The sequence below is a fragment of the Balaenoptera ricei genome, chromosome 11 (assembly GCF_028023285.1).
Source record: "Balaenoptera ricei isolate mBalRic1 chromosome 11, mBalRic1.hap2, whole genome shotgun sequence".
Classification (NCBI taxonomy): domain Eukaryota; kingdom Metazoa; phylum Chordata; class Mammalia; order Artiodactyla; family Balaenopteridae; genus Balaenoptera; species Balaenoptera ricei.
Window position 1 is genome coordinate 62,840,614 of NC_082649.1, and position 21,694 is coordinate 62,862,307.

The window sequence follows — 21,694 nt, forward strand, 5'->3', positions numbered from 1 at the left end:
TATCCAATTTCTCCCATCCCTAACTGGTTAAGAATTACCTCTGAGGGTTTTAAGTCGCAAACCCTGCTGGGTACCTTCACGTAGAGAAGCAGGGATGTATAGGTCCTTGAAGAGACTGTCAGCACACTGTCACCTACAGCTGCAGGCAAATTCAGAGCGGGCCAAGGGGTTATGGAGCTAGGATCAAGAGCATGTGCTGCCATATTGAATTTTATGCCCACAGAGAACATCTTTATTTAATTCTTGCAAGTGCCACTTGAACAGCAAAAGGTGACCACAAAGGACCGTCTATAAATTCCCCCAAATATAAATTAACTAAGATTTGTTGAATACTTACTATGTGCTAAAGGTTTTACATGAATTATCGTAATTTAATTCTCAGGACAACCATCTGAGATAGGTATTATTATTATCTCAATTTTACAAGTGAAGAAATTGAGCCTTAGATTAAATACTCTGCCCAATGTCATATAGCCAGAAAAAGAGCAGGAATTTAAACTCCAGCCTTCTGACTCAAGAATGAAAGCTGTTAACTACTGTGGGATATGCTTTCCCACAGCCTTTAGTCATAATGTGGGAAACCACCTGTTAATAATAACAATGGTGTAAATGATCCAACAATAATACCCCAACCCTTTGGGGATTTAAAACATTTTTCTACAGAGAAAATGAAAGCAATGATAAGAAAAATCCTATATGGCAAAATTTACGAGTTATGGTTAAAGCTGTGATAAAAAGAATATTATAAATAAGAAAGAGTGATGTTACATGAATTAAACGTTCTATTCAAAAGGTTAGAAAAAGAACAAATTAACCTTGGGCAATGGAAGTAAGAAATTAATACAAATGATAACAGAGAGGACTTCCAGTTCAGGCAAGAGTTCTCAGGACAGGCTTCCAAAGAGGAGAGAATTGCACTCAGAGAGAAACCCAGAGACTTGTGGGTTCTCCTTAAGTATTTGGGAGAATACTGATCAGGTGTGAGGAAATAGCTGGGGCCAGGGAAACAAGTATGCAAAAGGATAAGAGATAACAGTGCCCAGTACTCTGGGCTATTAATGCTGGAGCTTATTGTTAAGGTTTTCAAAGTGGAGGTCAAGAAAAAATACTAAAACTTCTGCTTGTATTATTCATTTATTAGGATCCCAGAGTGGGGTGTCTAGGGTTTCATGGGTTCACTTTTCATTGGCTAATTTCAAGTATAAGAATGAGAATTGGGATGCAGGAAGGGAGAAGTGGGGTCACTCAAGTGGTCAGTTATCTAGATTACCCAGGTCTTGCTGAAAGAGGGAACTTCATTGGTGGTGATAGCCTAATTCCTTATCTGGTTGTTTTGCCAATAGCTGTGTCAGACAACTGGTAATATGCTATTCAAGATATATATCTTTTGAAATGGATGCCTCAACAATCAAAAGCCTAATGTCAGGCACTTACACTACCATTCTGTGTTAGGTACAAGCAGGAAGTCGTTTCAGAGAGTTAAGGATGGGTAGAAGGATGGGAATGAATGCTGAGTAGCATAGGGGTACTGTGCTGATCCTGTGCTTGTTTATGCCTCACTCTGGTTGACTGGGATTCCCCTCTGCAACCAGCATTTTCCAGACTCTCATGTCAGCTGGCTTCTGGCTGGGGTCAGCACTACTAGGAATCCGAAGAAAAAAGAAAGGAAGAAGCCAAAGAATTTCTTCCTCTCTGCTGTGGGCACCATCTCTGGCAGGGGCTGTGTCTCCTCCCTAGATCAGCTGTGGCACATACAGACTTTTATGTACGTGAAAGATTGTGTGTGTGCTAAGCCTTTGAAATGTGTCTCTGGACCACTATGTTTGCTATAGCTCCAGGAAAAGGATTAGGAAGACACTATTAATGATGCAGTCTATTAAAGGTGGCTTTCTGTAAGTGGTAGCATTATTGATGACTTTTCCTCATTTGGTTATTTTTTTAAAAGGAAAAAAAGTTATGCTCTCCCTCACCTCCATTAATGCTCTTTGATGAATAGTGCAAACTATCACTTGGTATTTATTTTCATGAGCCCCTAATTACAGCTAATCAAGCATTTACCTTGCATTTACAAGCTGTTGCTGCAGGTACATTTTTAACCATCCTCAGTAAAGAAACATAATTGCAGTAGACCATAGAAATGAACATGAGAAAAAGTAAGAGACGAGTATCATCATTTATCACCTAAGCATACATCCTTTTTTTTCTAGCCACATAGAGATCAGGAAGAGAAAATAGCATCTAAAATAGAATTTATGAATCAGGGAGGCTGTTGGCAAGGAGCCTAAATAAAAACACCATGGCATTTTCATGTAAAGAAAACTGTATCCAGTACACTGATTTTACTCAACAAATTGAATTATATATTATTTAATTGGTAAATCTCAAAGCCCAAATCAAATATTATTTTCTTTTCCAAAATGTTTTTATTTCAATTTTAAAGATGAAAGAGTTTCCTTGTCTAGATCAGTCTGACCTGCCTTTGCCATTCAGAATATTGGTGGAACATACAACAATTTTTAGACTTAATTATAATCTTAGAGACCATCAAGTGCAGCCCTCTGCATTTAACATGAAATTGAGACCAAGTTACTTGGTTAGGTAATGCAAAGCCAGACCACAAACCACCCTCTTGACTCTACTTTCTCTGCTTCACATAAATACCAGTGGTTCTTAAATGAACAGTGCTTTTTCTTCAAACTACAGGTACCCTTCCTCAGCATTCCCGCCCTTGTGATTCTCTTGTGTTCCCTTTCCCCAGTTGAAAGCCAGCATTTTATAATATTCCACTTCTCAAATCAAAATGTAGAATCCCAAATTAACTATGATGGTGGTCTCTGATGTGTAAGATTAAGCTGCTATCTCTTATGAACAAATCAATCCCATTTTCCAGAGTCTACTTGTTTTTCCACGGAAAAATCGATGTGCAAGGTATGGAAATAACTTGTCTATCTCCATGTCAATCTTAAACAAATTAGATCATATCTGTATGATAGGGGCTAAATAATAAGATGACTTGAAAGATCTTAAGAAAATTTGTTTTTGTCTGTTCCTCTTCATTCATTTGCTTCCTAAAGGTTTATGTTCACACCCCAGACTCTGTGATGGGCTCCAGGGGCACAGCTCCTGCTGTTAATGCTGGAGCTTATTGTTAGGGTTTTCAAAGTGGAGGTCAAGAAAAAAATACTAAAATTTCTACTTGTATTATCTTTTTTCTATTTTCAGTTTTTACCTTTAACAAAACTATACATGATTAGAGTTCAAAGAGTCAAATAGCTCTACCAAAACAACAGGGTCCTACTGTATAGCACAGGGAACTATATTCAGTATCCTGTAATAAACCACAATGGAAAATAATATGAAAAAGAATATATATATATATGTATAACTGAATCACTTTGCTGTACAGCAGAAATTAACACAACATTGTAAATCAACTATACTTCAATGAGAACAAACAAAAAAACCCTAAATTCAGGAGGCTGATATAATTTGGACCATTTGGCATGATCATGGTATTTATTCATTCATTTAATAAAGGTTTTTTTTTTTAACTTTTAAATTTAATTTATTTTTTTATACAGCAGGTCCTTATTAGTCATCAGTTTTATACACATCAGTGTACACATGTCAATCCCAATCGCCCAATTCATCACACCACCACCCCCACCCCACCACCGCTTTCCCCCCTTGGTGTCCATACGTTTATTCTCTACATCTGTGTCTTAATTTCTGCCCTGCAAACTGGTTCATCTGTACCTTTTTTCTAGGTTCCACATATATGCGCTAACATATAATATTTGTTTTCTCTTTCTGACTTCACTCTGTATGACAGTCTCTAGATCCATCCACGTCTCTAGAAATGACCCAATTTCATTCCTTTTTATGGCTGAGTAATATTCCATTGGATATATGTACCACAACTTCTTTATCCATTCGTCTGTTGATGGGCATTTAGGTTGCTTCCATGACCTGGCTATTGTAAATAGTGCTGCAATGAACATTGGGGTGCATGTGTCTTATTGAATTATGGTTTTCTCTGGGTATATGCCCAGTAGTGGGATTGCTGGGTCATATGGTAATTCTATTTTTAGTTCTTTAAGGAACCTCCATACTGTTCTCCATAGTGGCTGTATCAATTTACATTCCCACCAACAGTGCAAGAGGGTTCCCTTTTCTCCACACCCTCTCCAGCATTTGTTGTTTGTAGATTTTCTGATGATGCCCATTCTAACTGGTGTGAGGTGATACCTCATTGTAGTTTTGATTTGCATTTCTCTAATAATTAGTGATGCTGAGCAGCTTTTCACGTGCTCCCTGGCCATCTGTATGTCTTCTTTGGCGAAATGTCTATTTAGGTCTTCTGCCCAGTTTTGGATTGGGTTGTTTGTTTTTTTAATATTGAGCTGCATGAGCTGTTTATATATTTTGGAGATTAATCCTCTGTCTGTTGATTCATTTGCAAATATTTTCTCCCATTCTGAGGGTTGTCTTTTCGTCTTGTTTATGGTTTCCTTGCTGTGCAAAAGCTTTTAAGTTTCATTAGGTCCCATTTGTTTATTTGTGTTTTTATTTCCATTACTCTAGGAGGTGGATCAAAAAAGATGTTGCTGTGATTTATGTCAAAGAGTGTTCTTCCTATGTTTTCCTCTAAGAGTTTTATAGTGTCCGGTCTTACATTTCGGTCTCGAATCCATTTTGAGTTTATTTTTGGGTATGGTGTTAGGGAGTGTTCTAATTTCATTCTTTTACATGTAGCTGTCCAGTTTTCCCAGCACCACTTATTGAAGATACTGTCTTTTCTGAATTGTATATCCTTGCCTCCTTTGTCATAGATTAGTTGACCATAGGTGCATGGGTTTATCTCTGGGCTTTCTATCTTGTTCTGTTGATCTGTGTTTCTGTTTTTGTGCCAGTACCATATTGTCTTGATTACTGTCGCTTTGTAGTCTAGTCTGAAGTCAGGGAGTCTGATTCCTCCAGCTCTGTTTTTTTCCCTCAAGACTGCTTTGGCTATTCGGGGTCTTTTGTGTCTCCAAACAAATTTTAAGATTTTTTGTTCTAGTTCCGTAAAAAATGCCGTTGGTAATTTGATAGGGATTGCATTGAATCTGTAGATTGCTTTGGGTAGTATACTCATTTTCACAATGTTGATTCTTCCAATCTAAGAACATGGTATATCTCTCCACCTGTTGGTATCATCTTTAATTTCTTTCATCAGTGTCTTATAGTTTTCTGCATACAGGTCTTTTGTCTCCCTAGGTAGGTTTATTCCTAGGTATTTTATTCTTTTTGTTGCAGTGGTAAATGGGAGTGTTTCCTTAATTTCTCTTTCAGGTTTTTCATCATTAGTGTATAGGAATGCAAGAGATTTCTGTGCATTAATTTTGTATCCTGCAACTTTACCAAATTCATTGATTAGCTCTAGTAGTTTTCTGGTGGCATCTTTAGGATTCTGTATGTATAGTATCATGTCATCTGCAAACAGTGACAGTTTTACTTCTTCTTTTCCAATTTGTATTCCTTTTATTTCTTTTTCTTCTCTGATTGCCGTGGCTAGGACTTCCAAAACTATGTTGAATAATAGTGGTGAGAGTGGACATCCTTTTCTTGTTCCTGATCTTAGAGGAAATGCTTTCAGTTTTTCACCATTGAGAATGATGTTTGCTGTGGGCTTGTAATATATGGCCTTTATTATGTTGAGGTAGTTTCCCTCTATGCCCACTTTCTGGAGCGTTTTTATCATAAATGGGTGTTGAATTTTGTCAAAAGCTTTTTCTGCATCTATAGAGATGATCATATGGTTTTTTTTTTTTAAACATCTTTATTGGAGTATAATTGCTTTACAATGGTGTGTTAGTTTCTGCTTTATAACAAAGTGAATCAGTTATACATATACATATGTTCCCATATCTCTTCCCTCTTGCGTCTCCCTCCCTCCCACCCTCCCTATGCCACCCCTCTAGGTGGTCACAAAGCACCAAGCTGATCTCCCTGTGCTATGCGGCTGCTTCCCACTAGCTATCTATTTTACGTTTGGTAGTGTATATATGTCCATGCCACTCTCTCACCCTGTCACATCTTACCCCTCCCCCTCCCCCTCCCCATATCCTCAAGTCCGTTCTCTAGTAGGTCTGTGTCTTTGTTACCATCTTGCCACTAGGTTCTTCATGACCTTTTTTTTTTTCCTTACATTCCATTTATATGTGTTAGCATACTGTATTTGTTTTTCTCTTTCTGACTTACTTCACTCTGTATGACAGACTCTAACTCCATCCACCTCACTACAAATACCTCCATTTCATTTCTTTTTATGGCTGAGTAATATTCCATTGTATATATGTGCCACATCTTCTTTATCCATTCATCTGATGATGGACACTTAGGTTGCTTCCACGTCCTGGCTATTGTAAATAGAGCTGCAGTGAACATTTTGGTACATGACTCTTTTTGAATTATGGTTTTCTCAGGATATATGCCCAGTAGTGGGATTGCTGGGTCATATGGTAGTTCTATTTTTAGTTTTTTAAGGAACCTCCATACTGTTCTCCATAGTGGCTGTATCAATTTACATTCCCACCTACAGTGCAAGAGTGTTCCCTTTTCTCCACACCCTCTCCAGCATTTATTGTTTCTAGATTTTTTGATGATGGCCATTCTGACCGGTGTGAGATGATATCTCATTGTAGTTTTGATTTGCATTTCTCTAATGATTAATGATGTTGAGCATTCTTTCATGTGTCTGTTGGCAATCTGTATATCTTCTTTGGAGAAATGTCTATTTAGGTCTTCTGCCCATTTTTGGATTGGGTTGTTTGTTTTTCTGTTATTGAGCTGCATGAGCTGCTTGTAAATCTTGGAGATTAATCCTTTGTCAGTTGTTTCATTTGCAAATATTTTCTCCCATTCTGAGTGTTGTCTTTTGGTCTTGTTTATGGTTTCCTTTGCTGTGCAAAAGCTTTTAAGTTTCATTAGGTCCCATTTGTTTATTTGTGTTTTTATTTCCATTTCTCTAGGAGCTGGGTCAAAAAGGATCTTGCTGTGATTTATGTCATAGAGTGTTCTGCCTATGTTTTGCTCTAAGAGTTTGATAGTGTCTGGCCTTACAATTAGGTCTTTAATCCATTTTGAGTTTATTTTTGTGTATGGTGTCAGGGAGTGTTCTAATTTCATACTTTTACATGTACCTGTCCAATTTTCCCAGCACCACTTATTGAAGAGGCTGTCTTTTCTCCACTGTATATTCTTGCCTCCTTTATCAAAGCTAAGGTGACCATATGTGCATGGGTTTATCTTTGGGCTTTCTATCCTGTTCTATTTATCTATGTTTCTGTTTTTGTGCCAGTACCAAACTGTCTTGATTACTGTAGCTTTGTAATATAGTCTGAAGTCAGGGAGCCTGATTCCTCCAGCTCCATTTTTCTTTCTCAAGATTGCTTTGGCTATTCGAGGTCTTTTGTGTTTCCATACAAATTGTGAAATTTTTTATTCTAGTTCTGTGAAAAATGCCATTGGTAGTTTGATAGGGATTGCATTGAATCTGTAGATTGCTTTGGGTAGTAGAGTCATTTTCACAATGTTGATTCTTCCAATCCAGGAACATGGTATATCTCTCCATCTATTTGTATCATCTTTAATTTCTTTCATCAGTGTCTTATAATTTTCTGCATACAGGTCTTTTGTCTCCTTAGGTAGGTTTATTCCTAGATATTTTATTCTTTTTGTTGCAGTGGTAAACGGGAGTGTTTTTTCAATTTCACTTTCAGATTTTTCATCATTAGTGTATAGGAATGCAAGAGATTTCTGTGCATTAATTTTGTATCCTGCTACTTTACCAAATTCATTGATTAGCTCTAACAGTTTTCTGGTAGCATCTTTAGGATTCTCTATGTATAGTATCATGTCATCTGCAGACAGTGACAGCTTTACTTCTTCTTTTCTGATTTGGATTCCTTTTCTTTTTCTTCTCTGATTGCTGTGGCTAACACTTCCAAAACTATGTTGAATAATAGTGGTGAGAGTGGGCAACCTTGTCTTGTTCCTGATCTTAGTGGAAATGGTTTCAGTTTTTCACCATTGAGGACAATGTTGGCTGTGGGTTTGTCATATATGGCCTTTAGTATGTTGAGGAAAGTTCCCTCTATGACTACTTTCTGCAGGGCTTTTATCATAAATGGGTGTTGAATTTTGTCAAAAGCTTTCTCTGCATCTATTGAGATGATCATATGGTTTTTCTCCTTCAATTTGTTAATATGATGTATCACGTAGATTGATTTGCGTATATTGAAGAATCCTTGCATTCCTGGAATAAACCCCACTTGATCATGGTGTGTGATCCTTTTAATGTGCTGTTGGATTTTGTTTGCTAGTATTTTGTTGAGGATTTTTACATCTATATTCATCAGTGATATTGGTCTGTAATTTTCTTTTTTTGTAGTATCTTTGTCTGGTTTTGGTATCAGGGTGATAGTGGCCTCATAGAATGAGTTTGGGAGTGTTCCTTCCTCCGCAATTTTTTGGAAGACTTTGAGAAGGATGGGTGTTAGCTCTTCTCTAAATATTTGATAGAATTCACCTGTGAAGCCATCTGGTCCTGGACTTTTGTTTGTTGGAAGATTTTTAATTACAGTTTCAATTTCATTACTTGTGATTGGTCGGTTCATATTTTCTATTTCTTCCTGGTTCAGTCTTGGAAGGTTATACCTTTCTAAGAATTTGTCCATTTCTTCCAGGTTGTCCATTTTATTGGCATAGAGTTACTTGTAGTAGTCTCTTAGGATGCTTTGTATTTCTGCGGTGTCTGTTGTAACTTCTCCTTTTTCATTTCTAATTTTATTGATTTGAGTCCTCTCCCTCTTTTTTTTTTGATGAGTCTGGCTAATGGTTTATCAATTTTGTTTATCTTCTCAAAGAACCAGCTTTTAGTTTTATTGATCCTTGCTATTGTTTTCTTTGTTTCTATTTCATGTATTTCTACTCTGATCTTTATGATTTCTTTCCTTCTGCTAACTTTGGGTTTTGTTTGTTCTTCTTTCTCTAGTTCCTTTAGGTGTAAGGTTAGATTGTTTATTTGAGATTTTTCTTGTTTCTTCAGGTAGGCTTGTATAGCTATAAACTTCCCTCTTAGAACTGCTTTTGCTGCATCCCATAGGTTTTGGATCATTGTGTTTTCATTGTCATTTGTCTCTAGGTATTTTTTGATTTCCTCTTTGATTTCTTCAGTGATCTCTTGGTTATTTAGTAGCGTATTGTTTAGCCTCCATGTGTTTGTGTTTTTTACGTTTTGTTCCCTGTAATTGATTTCTAATTTCATAGCATTGTGGTCAGAAAAGATGCATGGTATGATTTCAGTTTTCTTAAATTTACTGAGGCTTGATTTGTGACCCAAGATGTGATTTATCCTGGAGAATGTTCTGTGCGCACTTGAGAAGAAAGTGTAATCTGCTGTTTCTGGGTGGAATGTCCTATAAATATCAATTAAATATCTCTGGTCTGTTGTGTCATTTAAAGCTTCTGTTTCCTTATTTATTTTCACTTTGGATGATCTGTCCATTGGTGTAAGTGAGTTAAAGTCCCCCACTATTATTGTGTTACTGTCGATTTCCTGTTTTATAGCTATTAGCAGTTGCCTTATGTATTGAGGTGCTCCTATGTTGGGTGCATATACATTTATAATTGTTATATCTTCTTCTTGGATTGATTCCTTGATCATTATGTAGTGTCCTTCCATGTCTCTTGTAACATTCTTTATTTTAAAGTCTTATTTTATCTGATATGAGTATTGCTACTCCCGCTTTCTTTTGATTTCCATTGGCATGGAATACCTTTTTCCATCCCCTCACTTTCAGTCTGTATGTGTCCCTAGGTCTGAAGTGAGTCTCTTGTAGACAGCATATATATGGGTCTTGTTTTTGTATCCATTCGGCAAGCCTGTGTCTTTTGGTTTGAGCATTTAATCCATTCACGTTTAAGGTAATTATCGATATGTATGTTTCTATGACCATTTTCTTAATTGTTTTGGGTTTGTTTTTGTAGGTCCTTTTCTTCTCTTGTGTTTCCCACTTAGAGAAGTTCCTTTAGCATTTGTTGTAGAGCTAGTTTGGTGGTGCTGAATTCTCTTAGCTTTTGCTTGTCTGTAAAGCTTTTGATTTCTCCATCGAATCTGAATGAGATCCTTGCCGGCTAGAGTAATGTTGGTTGTAGGTCCTTCCCTTTCATCACTTTAAGTATATCATGCCACTCCCTTCTGGCTTGTAGAGTTTCTGCTGAGAAATCAGCTGTTAACCTTATGGGAGTTCCCTTGTATGTTATTTGTCGCTTTTCCCTTGCTGCTTTCAATAATATTTCTTTGTCTTTAATTTTTGCCAGTTTGATTACTATGTGTCTTGGCATGTTTCTCCTTGGGTTTATCCTGTATGGGACTCTCTGTGCTTCCTGGACTTGGGTGGCTATTTCCTTTCCCATGTTAGGGAGGTTTTCGACTATAATCTCTTCAGATATTTTCTCGGGTCCTTTCTCTCTCTCTTCTCCTTCTGGGACCCCTATAATGCGAATGTTGTTGCACTTAATATGTCCTAGTGGTCTCTTAGGCTGTCTTCATTTCTTTTCATTCTTTTTTCTTTATTCTGTTTCACAGCAGTGAATTCCACCGTTGTGTCTTCCAGGTCACTTATCCGTTCTTCTGCCTCAGTTATTCTGCTATTGATTCCTTCTAGTGTAGTTTTCATTTCAGCTATTGTATTGTTCATCTCTGTTTGTTTGTTCTTTAATTCTTCTAGGTCTTTGTTAAACATTTCTTGCATCTTCTCCATCTTTGCCTCCATTCTTTTTCCAAGGTCCTGGATCATCTTCACTATCATTATTCCGAATTCTTTTTCTGGAAGGTTGCCCATCTCCACTTCATTTAGTTGTTTTTCTGGGGTTTTATCTTGTTCCTTCATCTGGTACATAGCCCTCTGCCTTTTCATCTTGTCTATCTTTCTGTGAATGTTGTTTTTTTCCACATGCTGCAGGATTGTAGTTCTTCTTGCTCCTGACTAATAAAGGTTTATTGAGTATCTTCAATGTGCTAGGTAGTGAAACATGTACTAACAAGATTAAATCATGACAGTTGTACCCAAAAACTTTAGTCTAGAGGAAGAAATGGACTACTAAAGGATTAAGTTACATGTGGTAAGTGTTGTAACAGAACCGAGTAAAACTTATGTTACACAGAGGAAAGGGAGAACAACTTTGGGGAGGTGGAGACAGCCTTTATAGAGGGGACATTTGAACTTGATTTTGAAGGAGAACAGTTTGCCCAGTGGAGGAGAGGTGGGCCAGCAGTATAAAGAACATGTGCAAAGTCAGACATGAAAGAACGCACCCTACCCCAAGAATGAATTTCCCAATTACTGTGCAAGCCTTGAAGACTTGTAGAGCCAAACTTCTCCCAGTCCAGACCAAACCAGACACAAATCCAGAATCTCCCAACAGACTCCCAAAAGGAAGGAGGGACTTTAAGCCTTGCCAGACCTTGCAAAGCTCCTCTGACCTGTTTAGAGCTAAGCTAACCTATCCAAGTGATAGACTGCCATGCATTGCCCCCTAGAGTCAGTTATAGTGTTGATAACAGTAAAATTGGAAGTGAAGCTTAATTTCAGTAGGTGGCAGTAGTCACAAAGCAGATATTTTTGTTTCTTTTCAGTTATTTTAGCTTTAGGTGTTGACCAGCTTTGGGGCTTAAACACACTGGGTTTGGAAGCCAGAGCCTGGAGGGACCTTAGTCAGTCCTTCAGCCAGCATCACACGGTTTACAGTTGGCCACCTTCACCAGTGGTGGACTCATCACAGTTCTCCCAGTGGAGTCCTTTCACCTGAACCCGCAATGCTACTTCCTATTTTTAGGAGCAAGGGAACTTCATTATCAGAGTACTTACTATTGGAGTACCAATAATTACAAGTTGTGACGTAGGGTCATCCCAACATGAAATGTTCACTAACAAATCGATCCTTACAAAGCTAGCCCCTGTTCACACCTCCTTCTGGCTTAACATGGCATCTACCCCTCCCCCCACAACATTAGTGTCAGATGTTGTCACTGTGATTACTGTGCCTACCAGTTACAGAGTGAAATTGCCAATCTTGCAAAAGATGCAGGGTTTCACTAAGGTAATGAAAGTGATGATTGAGGACTGATTCAGTAATTGTTAGAAAACCTCCAAGAAATGAGTCTGGCAGAGTTTGTCTGGTTACAACTGAAAAAGAGAAGATCAACAAAGATGATGATATAATAAAGGCTTCAGAAGGGAATGATTGGAAATGCAAAGGATTTGGAGAGGTTCTGGGGAAAAGTGATGAAGCCCTTGACTATTTTGCAAAATTTACCTTTCTTAAAACCTTTTTGTGAAGGTCAAATAAGAAGTGATTGACTTCATATTTTGCTGTCTTAGAAATTTTTTTTTCAGAATAAAGATGCCCCAAAGAAGTCTTGATTCATTTTTCTGTTCTAAGAATTAGTCCATTTTTTGCAGTTATAATCAAAATGTGATTAAATATAAAATAAAATAAATTTACTATCATAATTTTTAGTTCTTTTTAAGATAAAGCTCCAATCCACACACACACCCCCACCCACCCACACACACTATTTGCTGTAAAATGTTGCTTCCCATTTAAGTGAATTCACTTGAAGTGACCTTTCCCCAGGACTAATTATTCTCAGAAACTTTTTTTCTGAGGACTCCTTAATTCTACCCTGTAAGAGCTTATAGGGCGCACTAGGCATGAAGACATTTTAGATGTGTTGTGTGTTTGGTTAGCGAAGATTGCAAACCTGGCTGCAGATCGCTGGCCCAGTTCCTTCCCGCAAGAGGAGTGAGGTTTCCCCCATGATAGCTGCATCTGCTTGTTCCAGGCTTGAGTCATGGAAGTGGTGGACTGGCTTATAAAAGCTGCTCTCTGGGGTTCATGAGAAATTCAGCTGCTGATATAACTGACTGTTCGTCCTTCCTTTATAACGCAGCAGCCACATTAAACAAATACCATATGCTAACACATATATGTGGAATCTAAAAAAAAATGGTTCTGATGAACCTAAGGGCAGGACAGGAATAAAGAAATAGACGTAGAGAATGAACTTGAGGACACGGGGAGGGGGGAAGGGTAAGCTGGGACAAAGTGAGAGAGTGGCATGGACATATATACACTACCAAATGTAAAATAGATAGCTAGTGGGAAGCAGCCGCATAGCACAGGGAGATCAGCTCAGTGCTTTGTGACCACCTAGAGGGGTGGGATAGGGAGGGTGGGAGGGAGATGCAAGAGGGAGGAGATATGAGGATATATGTATATGTATAGCTGATTCACTTTGTTATACAGCAGAAACTGACACACCATTGTAAAGCAATTATACTCCAATAAAGATGTTAAAAAAAATAACTGGACAAATGCAAAAAAAAAAGCAATTCATGTAAATAAACAATTTATAAAGTGAATCAATGCTAAGGGAAGCCCTTTTTTTTAACATCTTTATTGGAGTATAATTGCTTTACAGTGTTTTGATTTGCATTTCTCTAATGATTAGTGATGTTGAGCAGCTTTTCATGTGCCTCTTGGCCATCTGTATGTCTTCTTTGCGGAAATGTCTATTTAGGTCTTCTGCCCATTTTTGGATTGGGTTGTTTGTTTTTTTGATATTGAGCTGCATGAGCTGCTTGTATATTTTGGAGATTAATCCTTTGTCAGTTGCAAATATTTTCTCCCATTCTGAGGGTTGTCTTTTTGTCTTTTTTATGGTTTCCTTTGCTGTGCAAAAGCTTTGAAGTTTCATTAGGTCCCATTTGTTTATTTTTGTTTTTATTTCCATTTCTCTAGGAGGTGGGTCAAAAAGGATCTTGCTGTGATTTATGTCATAGAGTGGGGAAGCCCATTTTTTTTTTTTTTTTTAAATTTTATTTAATTAATTAATTTATTTATGGCTGTGTTGGGTCTTCGTTTCTGTGCGAGGGCTTTCTCCAGTTGCGGCAAGTGGGGGCCACTCTTCATCGCAGTGCGCGGGCCTCTCAATATCGCGGCCTCTCTTGTTGCGGAGCACAGGCTCCAGACGCGCAGGCTCAGTAATTGTGGCTCACGGGCCTAGTTGCTCCGTGGCATGTGGGATCTTCCCAGACCAGGGCTCGAACCCGTGTCCCCTGCATTGGCAGGCAGATTCTCAACCACTGCGCCACCAGGGAAGCCCGGGAAGCCCATTTTTAAAAGCAGAGAATCCCCCTTTTATGGTTTTTGTAAGGATTAAGTGAGATTAAAGCTATGAAAGAATTTTAGTATGACACAATGACTGGAAAGGTATTTTTTTTACTATTTAAAATGTATCAGGTAGAAGGTAAAGGGATTCCTTTTTTGGTTGAATCATTCATGTGTTATGTATGAGCAGGAGAGCGATGTGATGGGAAGTTGATTGTCAAGGTGGGAAGATCAGCCAGAGGAATGTAGATTGTCTGTAAAAACAGATAACAGAAGCCAGCAGTTATATTTAGTAAAACCATAGGCTGAAGGGAGAGTAGTGTGTTTCTATCCATTTTTCCAGGCATAAAAGCACAGTGCATTCTTGAGGAGGATTGAGAGTTGAGCTACATGAATGATTCGGCCACAGCCAGTTCTGGATGGATTGAAATCCAGGTCTTTACTCTGTATCTTAACTATGATGAATCAGTTCATCAGGCTGTCAATAAAAAGCTTCACTGTGAGAGGATGTGTGAATGGAAAGGCTGTGTTGGACTTGGTTCCTACACTCAAGGATCTTGGGGAGAACAGAACTGTTAAACAACTGGAGATTATTTTGTAATCTAAGCCACAGACTGCAAATCCAGCCTCTTACCAGGACCCAGCAGGCGATGTACCTGAGGAAGTATGCCAGTTATAAGAAAGCAATTGCATGGATGTATATAAATGACATTGGACCTTAATGTGAGAATATAGGCAGTGGTAAAGACAGAGGCAAACAGAGCTTGTGTCATGTCAAAAGGGGCAGCAGCCTCAACTCAGCTTCCCAGTTGCCCACTGAGAATTGGGCCTAGAATTGCCAGATCTTCTGGTTTTGTCAAAGGAAAAAAGAAATCTAGATGTTTATAGGGAATTTCTCAATTTTTAAAAGTTCTCAATATTAATAAAATGTCAAAACACGGGTCTGCAGCTTTCTTTGTGATCTCTGCAAACACGTGGTGATGAGTGGAAAGCTGGGGACGCTCAGAGAAGGGAGAAGAGGGTGAGGGTGAGCCTGGCATCTGTGGCCTGAGGGATGGACCCTTTCACTGGGAGGAGGGCAGGTCCCCAGCTCCCTCTGGGTGGAGGTCAGGATGCAGAGGCTCATCTTCCCAGCACACTCCTGTAGCCCAAGGACTGGCTCTGACTTGGTCCACTTGCCCTCTTATCAGCTATTTCCCTAGGAGAATGGTGGGGACATAGAGGAGATGTTCATTTTTTTACGGAGCAATATGGAATTGTCAAAGTGATTGGAGGCAAAATTTTCTAAAATTTGGAGAATTATAAAATAAAAAGTAAGAGCTCTCTTTCCATTTCTCCCCTCCTCTCTATTTCTATTTCCAAGAGATAATCACTGATAACATGTCTGTTATTCCAGAAGTTTTCTAAGCGTATAAAACCATATATGTGATTTCTTTTTTTTTTCTCCAAGAGACAGAGGAAGGATGATTGGCCATTGAACAGGGAGCACAGTTCCAGGTCTGTGCCTTTGTGTCTATAGCGTTTCCCACTTGGGAGACCTTTATTTTCCTCCTCCTCTCCTGGTGTGAATGCCTTGAAAGGCAGCACAGTGCAGAAGAGTGCAGACCCCCAGTCAGACTTTCTGGCTCCCAGCCTGGCTCTCCTGTTTACTAGCTCTGACTCTAGCTGAGTTACTCAGCCTTTTCTTGCCACGATTTTCTCATCTATAAAAAGGGCATTAAAAGTAGAATCTGTCTCAAAAAGTTGTTATGAGAAATAAACGTGTTTAAGTATATGAAGGGCGTGGGGCAGGATTTGTCACCAAGCAAGTGCTATAGAGGTGTTTACTATTATCATTGTTCTCAAAGGTCTAGCATTTGTTTCCTTTCTGTCAATACTAGGAAACCTTCCTCAGTCATCCCTAATTCCTGCTTCTCTCTCTCCTCCTCTGCCTTACCTGTTTTAGTGCTAATTATGCCACCGAATTTGGCACCTAATTATATGGCCTCACATTGTCTCAACCGGGGTCATGTGTGCCTGTGCATTGCTGACCTGTCTAGGGCAGGTGCCATGCCTCTCACTTCTTTTTGTCTTTGCAGAGGCATCACATGAACAGAGATGGGCAGGGATGCAGTTGCGAGGACCTATGGGTCTGTGTCCTGCTCTGCCGGCTGTCTCAGAGGTCAGTGAGAGGTCAGGGAGCTTGGGACCCAGCTGCCCTTGCTTTGAGCTGCTTCTCTTGCTTTGAGCTGCTCTTTATATTACCCAGAAGGTGCCTTGCCAAAATTTAGAGCAAACAGTTTTAGAAACTGTTAGCTAGCACCAGGGCCTTAAGGGTGGCAATGCTCGGCACTTCTCCTCTCCCCAGAGAGCCTCTGAGATCATCTCAGTAAAACTTTAATGCCTGGAAGTCAATTAGAGTGGAGAATTCTCCTGTAATCAAAAGAGGCAGTGCTTTTATTGGAAAGGTACAAACAAGAGGGGAAGGATGGCAGCTGTGTGAGGCTCTGTAGAGCTAATGGCTTAGGCTGGGAAAGTTATTTTGACAGAGTCAGACCATATCTATCAGGCATGAAGGCAAGGAAAGGGGCTGTGGAGTGGGCAGAGGGGGAAACAGGCTATAGGTGGCCTTCATGATTATCTTTAGAGTGTGCTGAAGCATTCCCAGAGCAAATTTACAGCTTCGCTTTCCTGGGTCATCCATCAGATCCATGAAGTGAGAAGAATTACTCTCCATCATTTTAGAGAGGAGGAATGGAACTTCAGAGGGGTTAACATGGCACTGGAGTTAACACCACAGCCTCTCTACTTTCAGAAAGTAGACCTCGCTGAAGTGAGGAGTGTGGATGAGGAGGTGGAGGAGCCCTGCTCTCTCTAAGCACATTCTCCGAAAGTGGCACCTTCTCAGTGCCTGCTAAGAGAATTCTGAAAAGCTGTTAGAAGAAGTCACGTGAAATTTATGACTTAAATATTAGTGGACAGATGCACGGGTTGTATGTGTCTGTTCCATTTACTGCTGCATAACAAGTCATCCCAAAACTGACTGTCTTCCAAAAACCATTTTATTATATTCACAGATCTTGTGGGTCAGGAATTCAGGCAGGGCAACAATGAGGATGGCTTGTCTACTCCATCATGTCTGGGGCCTCAGCTGGGAAGACATGTAACAGGGAGTCACTTGACAGCTGGAGGCTGGAATCTTCTAAGGGTCCAGTTGGCTGGACATCCAGGATTGCTCACCACATGGCTGGCAGCTGATGTTGGCTGTCATCTGGGAGCTAAGCTGGGGCTGTTGACCAGAGCACCACATGTGTCTTCTCTAGCATGACAGTCTCAGGGTATTTGGTACTCTTCTGTGGAGGCTGGCTTTCCTCAGAGTGAGCCTCCCAAGAGAACCAGGCAGACCTTTTATGACCTAGTATCTCTTCCACTCCAGTCTATTGGTCAAAGTAGTCACAAGCCTGCCCAGACTCAAGGGAAGGAACACAGACCCCACCTCCCACTAATGCTGAAGAATATATAGCCATTGTTTTTAAAAACCACAGTGCTATCTTATTTCTTTATGTCCTCATTCCTTTATGACCCCATTAATCCCTAATTACATAGGAGTTGTAGTTGAAGTCAGCAGGTGCTGGAATCCTGCCTTGGCTTTGCCACTAACTAGCTGTGTGACCTTAGAAAAGTTACCTCACCCATCCAAATTTCTGTTTTCTCATTGATAAAAGTATTTATTACCAAATAAATAAACTTTTAGATGTCTTTTGTCACATATAAAATATATTAAAAAAATTTTTTATTGAAGTATAGTTGATTTACAATGTTGTGTTAATTTCTGCTCTACAGCAAAGTGACTCAGTGACTCACATATATAATTCTTTTTTATATTCTTTTCCATTATTGTTTATCCCAGGATATTAAATATATTTCCCTGTGCTATGCAGTAGGACCTTGTTGTTTATCCATTCTATCAATATATGTAATAGTTTGCATCTACTAATCCCAAATTCCCAGTCCATTCCTCCCCTACCCCCTCCCTTGGCAACCACAAGTCTGTTCTCTATGTTTGTGTGTCTGTTTCTGTTTAGTAGATAGATTTGTTTGTGCAAATATTTTAGATTCCATATATAAATGATATCATATGGTATTTGTTTTTCTCTTTCTGACTTACTTCACTCAGTATGATAATCTCTAGGTCCATCCATCTTGCTGCAAATGGCATTATTTCATTATTTTTTTATGGCTGAGTAATATTCCATTGAATATATGTACCACATCTTCTTTATCCATTCATCTGTCACTGGACATTTAGGTTGTTTCCATGTCTTGGCTATTGTGAATAGTGCTGCTATGAACATAGGGGTGCATGTATCTTTTTGTACAAAATATCTTTAAAATGTAGCTGTCCTATACAACTCTGAGCAGGATTATGATAAGGTATTGGAATATTACCAAGCTGCAGGCAGAACTCTTTTGTGGGACGGAAGCTTGGTGACCACGGAGGGAGAAATGGGAAAGGGCCTTGAGAATGATGGTGGGAGATGGAGAAGGGCTGGGCTGAGGTGAGAGGAGTGTGTGAGGACCACCCGAGACAGGAAGGTACTGGAAGGTGATCCAAGAGGTCAGGTATGAGCTGCGGGGATACCACTGCTGCCCAAGACAAGAAGAGAACTCTAAGAAGGAGGGATGGGTTAGGCCAGAAACGTTGATGATGGAGACCACAGGACATGTTCCTGAATGGCGGTGAGGAGGGTGGTGGTGGTGGTGGGAAGATGAAATTTCCTAGGCTCAGAGAGTGAGAGACAGTAAGACAAGGAAGAGTATTGTTCCTTCAGAGTCCTGTGTGGCTCTGCCCAGGGCTGGAGGGGACATGTAGGGAGACTGGCTGCATGAATGTCAATGGCAGGCATTGGGGCTGTGCAGTCAGGGGAAGTAACAGGTAGGCAGTGCTGGCTTCACGTGTGTGCAACCCATGAAGTCACACAGGGCCCTGCACCTAGGAGGGATCAAGCTTGGTTTAATGCTCTGCTGTCACCATTTTGAAATACAGATATAAACACTTCTGTTTTATCATCTATTCCCTTATTCTCAGCACTGAGGTACCGTATTGGAGCTAGGGTTCTTGGGTTGCAAGCAACAGAAACCAACTTTTCCTATTTAAAATAGCAATTATGGTAACAATTAATGGAAAACTTACTATGTCCCTCTGTGAGGGACCCAGAAACTTAATTAGGAATAAGAGAATAGTTATCATCAAGACCAACACCATCTTAAAATAGAAGCTTACAAGGGAAAGCTAAACTATACTTTCCCAGTAGAATACTGGTAAGAACTCGACCAGAGCCTACTGTCTGCCCACATTGCCTTCCCTGTCTTGATATTCTGGAAATCCTCCAGGAAAATTGAAAACCCTCCTGCTATTTTCCAAGTTAGGACCTCCTTCCCCTTTTGGACTTCATAGCCTTTTGCTCCTCTTGTCAGTCATTTCTGGTTCACTCTCATCATTACCAACCAATCCCTTTCCCTCTTATTTCCCACTTCTCCATCCTGCCAGAGAGCTCAGTAGTACAGCTTGGTGAAATCATAGAAGGAGCACTGCCCTGGGGTCATAGTGTCTGGGTTCAAATCTTGGCTTTGATCTTTATTATCTGTATGACCTTGACAAAGATCTTTAACCTCTCTGAGCCTCATCTGTAAAAGGAGTGAACAGTGCTTAACAAGCTAGTGTGATAATTCAGTGTGATTTTACATAGATGGATAGATAGATAGATAGATAGAGATACACATATATACATCAATATAGATATATAGGTATATACATGTATATATCAATATCTACATATACATACATGTAAATGTCAATATATAAACCAATAGTTGATGACATACAAATCACAATCTGTAGTTTTCTTAATTAGCCATTCATTTTCCTATTTACCATATTCTTACTGCAAAATTGCAAGCTCCATTAGGAAAGAAAATTAGTCTCTCTTGCTATTGTACCATCCTCAATGCCTAGAACAGTTTCTGGAACATAGTAGGTATTCATTAAATATTTTTGTAAAAACAAATGTATGAATTGTTAAAAAATAAAATAAAATAAAATAGCAATTATGGAAGACAGAGGTGGGGGTGGGTTCATTTGATTGAAGACAATGTTGAAGAGCCAAGAAGAGGCAGATAACAGGCAGCTGTGAACATACTGGTCTCCAGCTGGACATAGCATCTGCCCCTCTGGAGGGACCTCAGTTGAAGAATGAGTAAACCCAACTTGGAGAATATGGTCTGAGAGAGCTCTTATTGAAAAGGACCTGCTGGTCATAGAGCAAGACTGCTCTGTGATTCCTCCTATGGCCTGGCAGTTGAGGAGGCGTCGCAGGTCGGGGGAGAGAGGGAGAGCTTGGAGAAGGATAACTGGTGTAGAAACCTTTCCAAACTAATTGGACAAAAAAGAATTAAAAATGTGATGAACAGGACTTCATTTTACCCCATTCTCCTGGGAACAAATCAGTGAACTGATCATTATCTTCACCAGAGGCCCATTTAGAAAGAGAACATTGAAAAAGCACATAGAACTGAAGGACTTGTAATCTGTAAGTTTATCTCTAAGTAATTTCTGTCTCTTAACTTCGTGATGGGTAAAACACAAGACAAGCTTAGCTTAAGCCGAAAGTGGTTTTGTATTTTTTGGGGTTTTTTTTCTGCATTTCTTTTTTTTTCTTTTTTTTTTCTTTTGACATCTTTATTGGAGTATAATTACTTTACAATGGTGTGTTAGTTTCTGCTTTATAACAAAGTGGATCAGTTATACATATACATAAGTTCCCATATCTCTTCCCTCTTTCAAGAAACCACTGGTGAGTCATGATGGCCAAAGGACTAGAATCAGAAACTTTAGAGTCCTTAGCAACTCAAAGGGGTTCTTACTCTGTTTCTCACAACCTCCCTGTGAGGTAGGCACTATTATTAACTCATAGGTGAGGAAACTGAGGCACAGAGAGGTTAAGTAATTACCTTGTCTTGCTCCTAGGATGGGCGTGTCCTCATTCGTCCTGATACAGTCCTTGGGGGTTTCAGAATGTCCTTGTTCATTCCTCCATTACTTCCTTTCTCCATTCAAGTGAGACTCAAGCTCCTGGCACAGGGGAGGGCAGGCTGCAGAGGGCCTGGTGTCCACTGAAACTCTATGTCATAGGGCACAGAAGTGCCCTTCCTCAGTCCCCAATATTCCTGCTTCTTAGGAGTCCTCAACTGGGGGAGCCCAATGTCCTATACCCTTTGTCTGAGGCCTGAATATTGATGAGTGACCTGACCACTCTGGACAGGGTGACATGGAGCAAAGAACATCAACTCTCAGGGTAGAGGAGAAATCACTGAGACCATCTAATCCAGGGGTCACAGACCCACAGGCTGCAAGAGCCACTCAGGCACCACGAACAAAATAAGTGCGACAAGAAGAGTGTGAGGGCTGCGGCTGATGGCTCCATCTTAGAACAGC

At 39.7% G+C, this 21,694-nt stretch overlaps 1 protein-coding gene across 1 annotated transcript in view; it reads left to right on the forward strand.

Annotated features, from left to right (window-relative positions):
• Positions 1 to 21,694, forward strand: part of SCN11A (sodium voltage-gated channel alpha subunit 11) — a 143,607-nt gene that overhangs the window by 12,931 nt on the left and 108,982 nt on the right. The window contains exon 3 of the mRNA XM_059939408.1: positions 16,299 to 16,381. Within this exon, the coding sequence (XP_059795391.1) occupies positions 16,299 to 16,381 (83 nt within the window). The remainder of the gene's footprint in view (positions 1 to 16,298; positions 16,382 to 21,694) is intronic.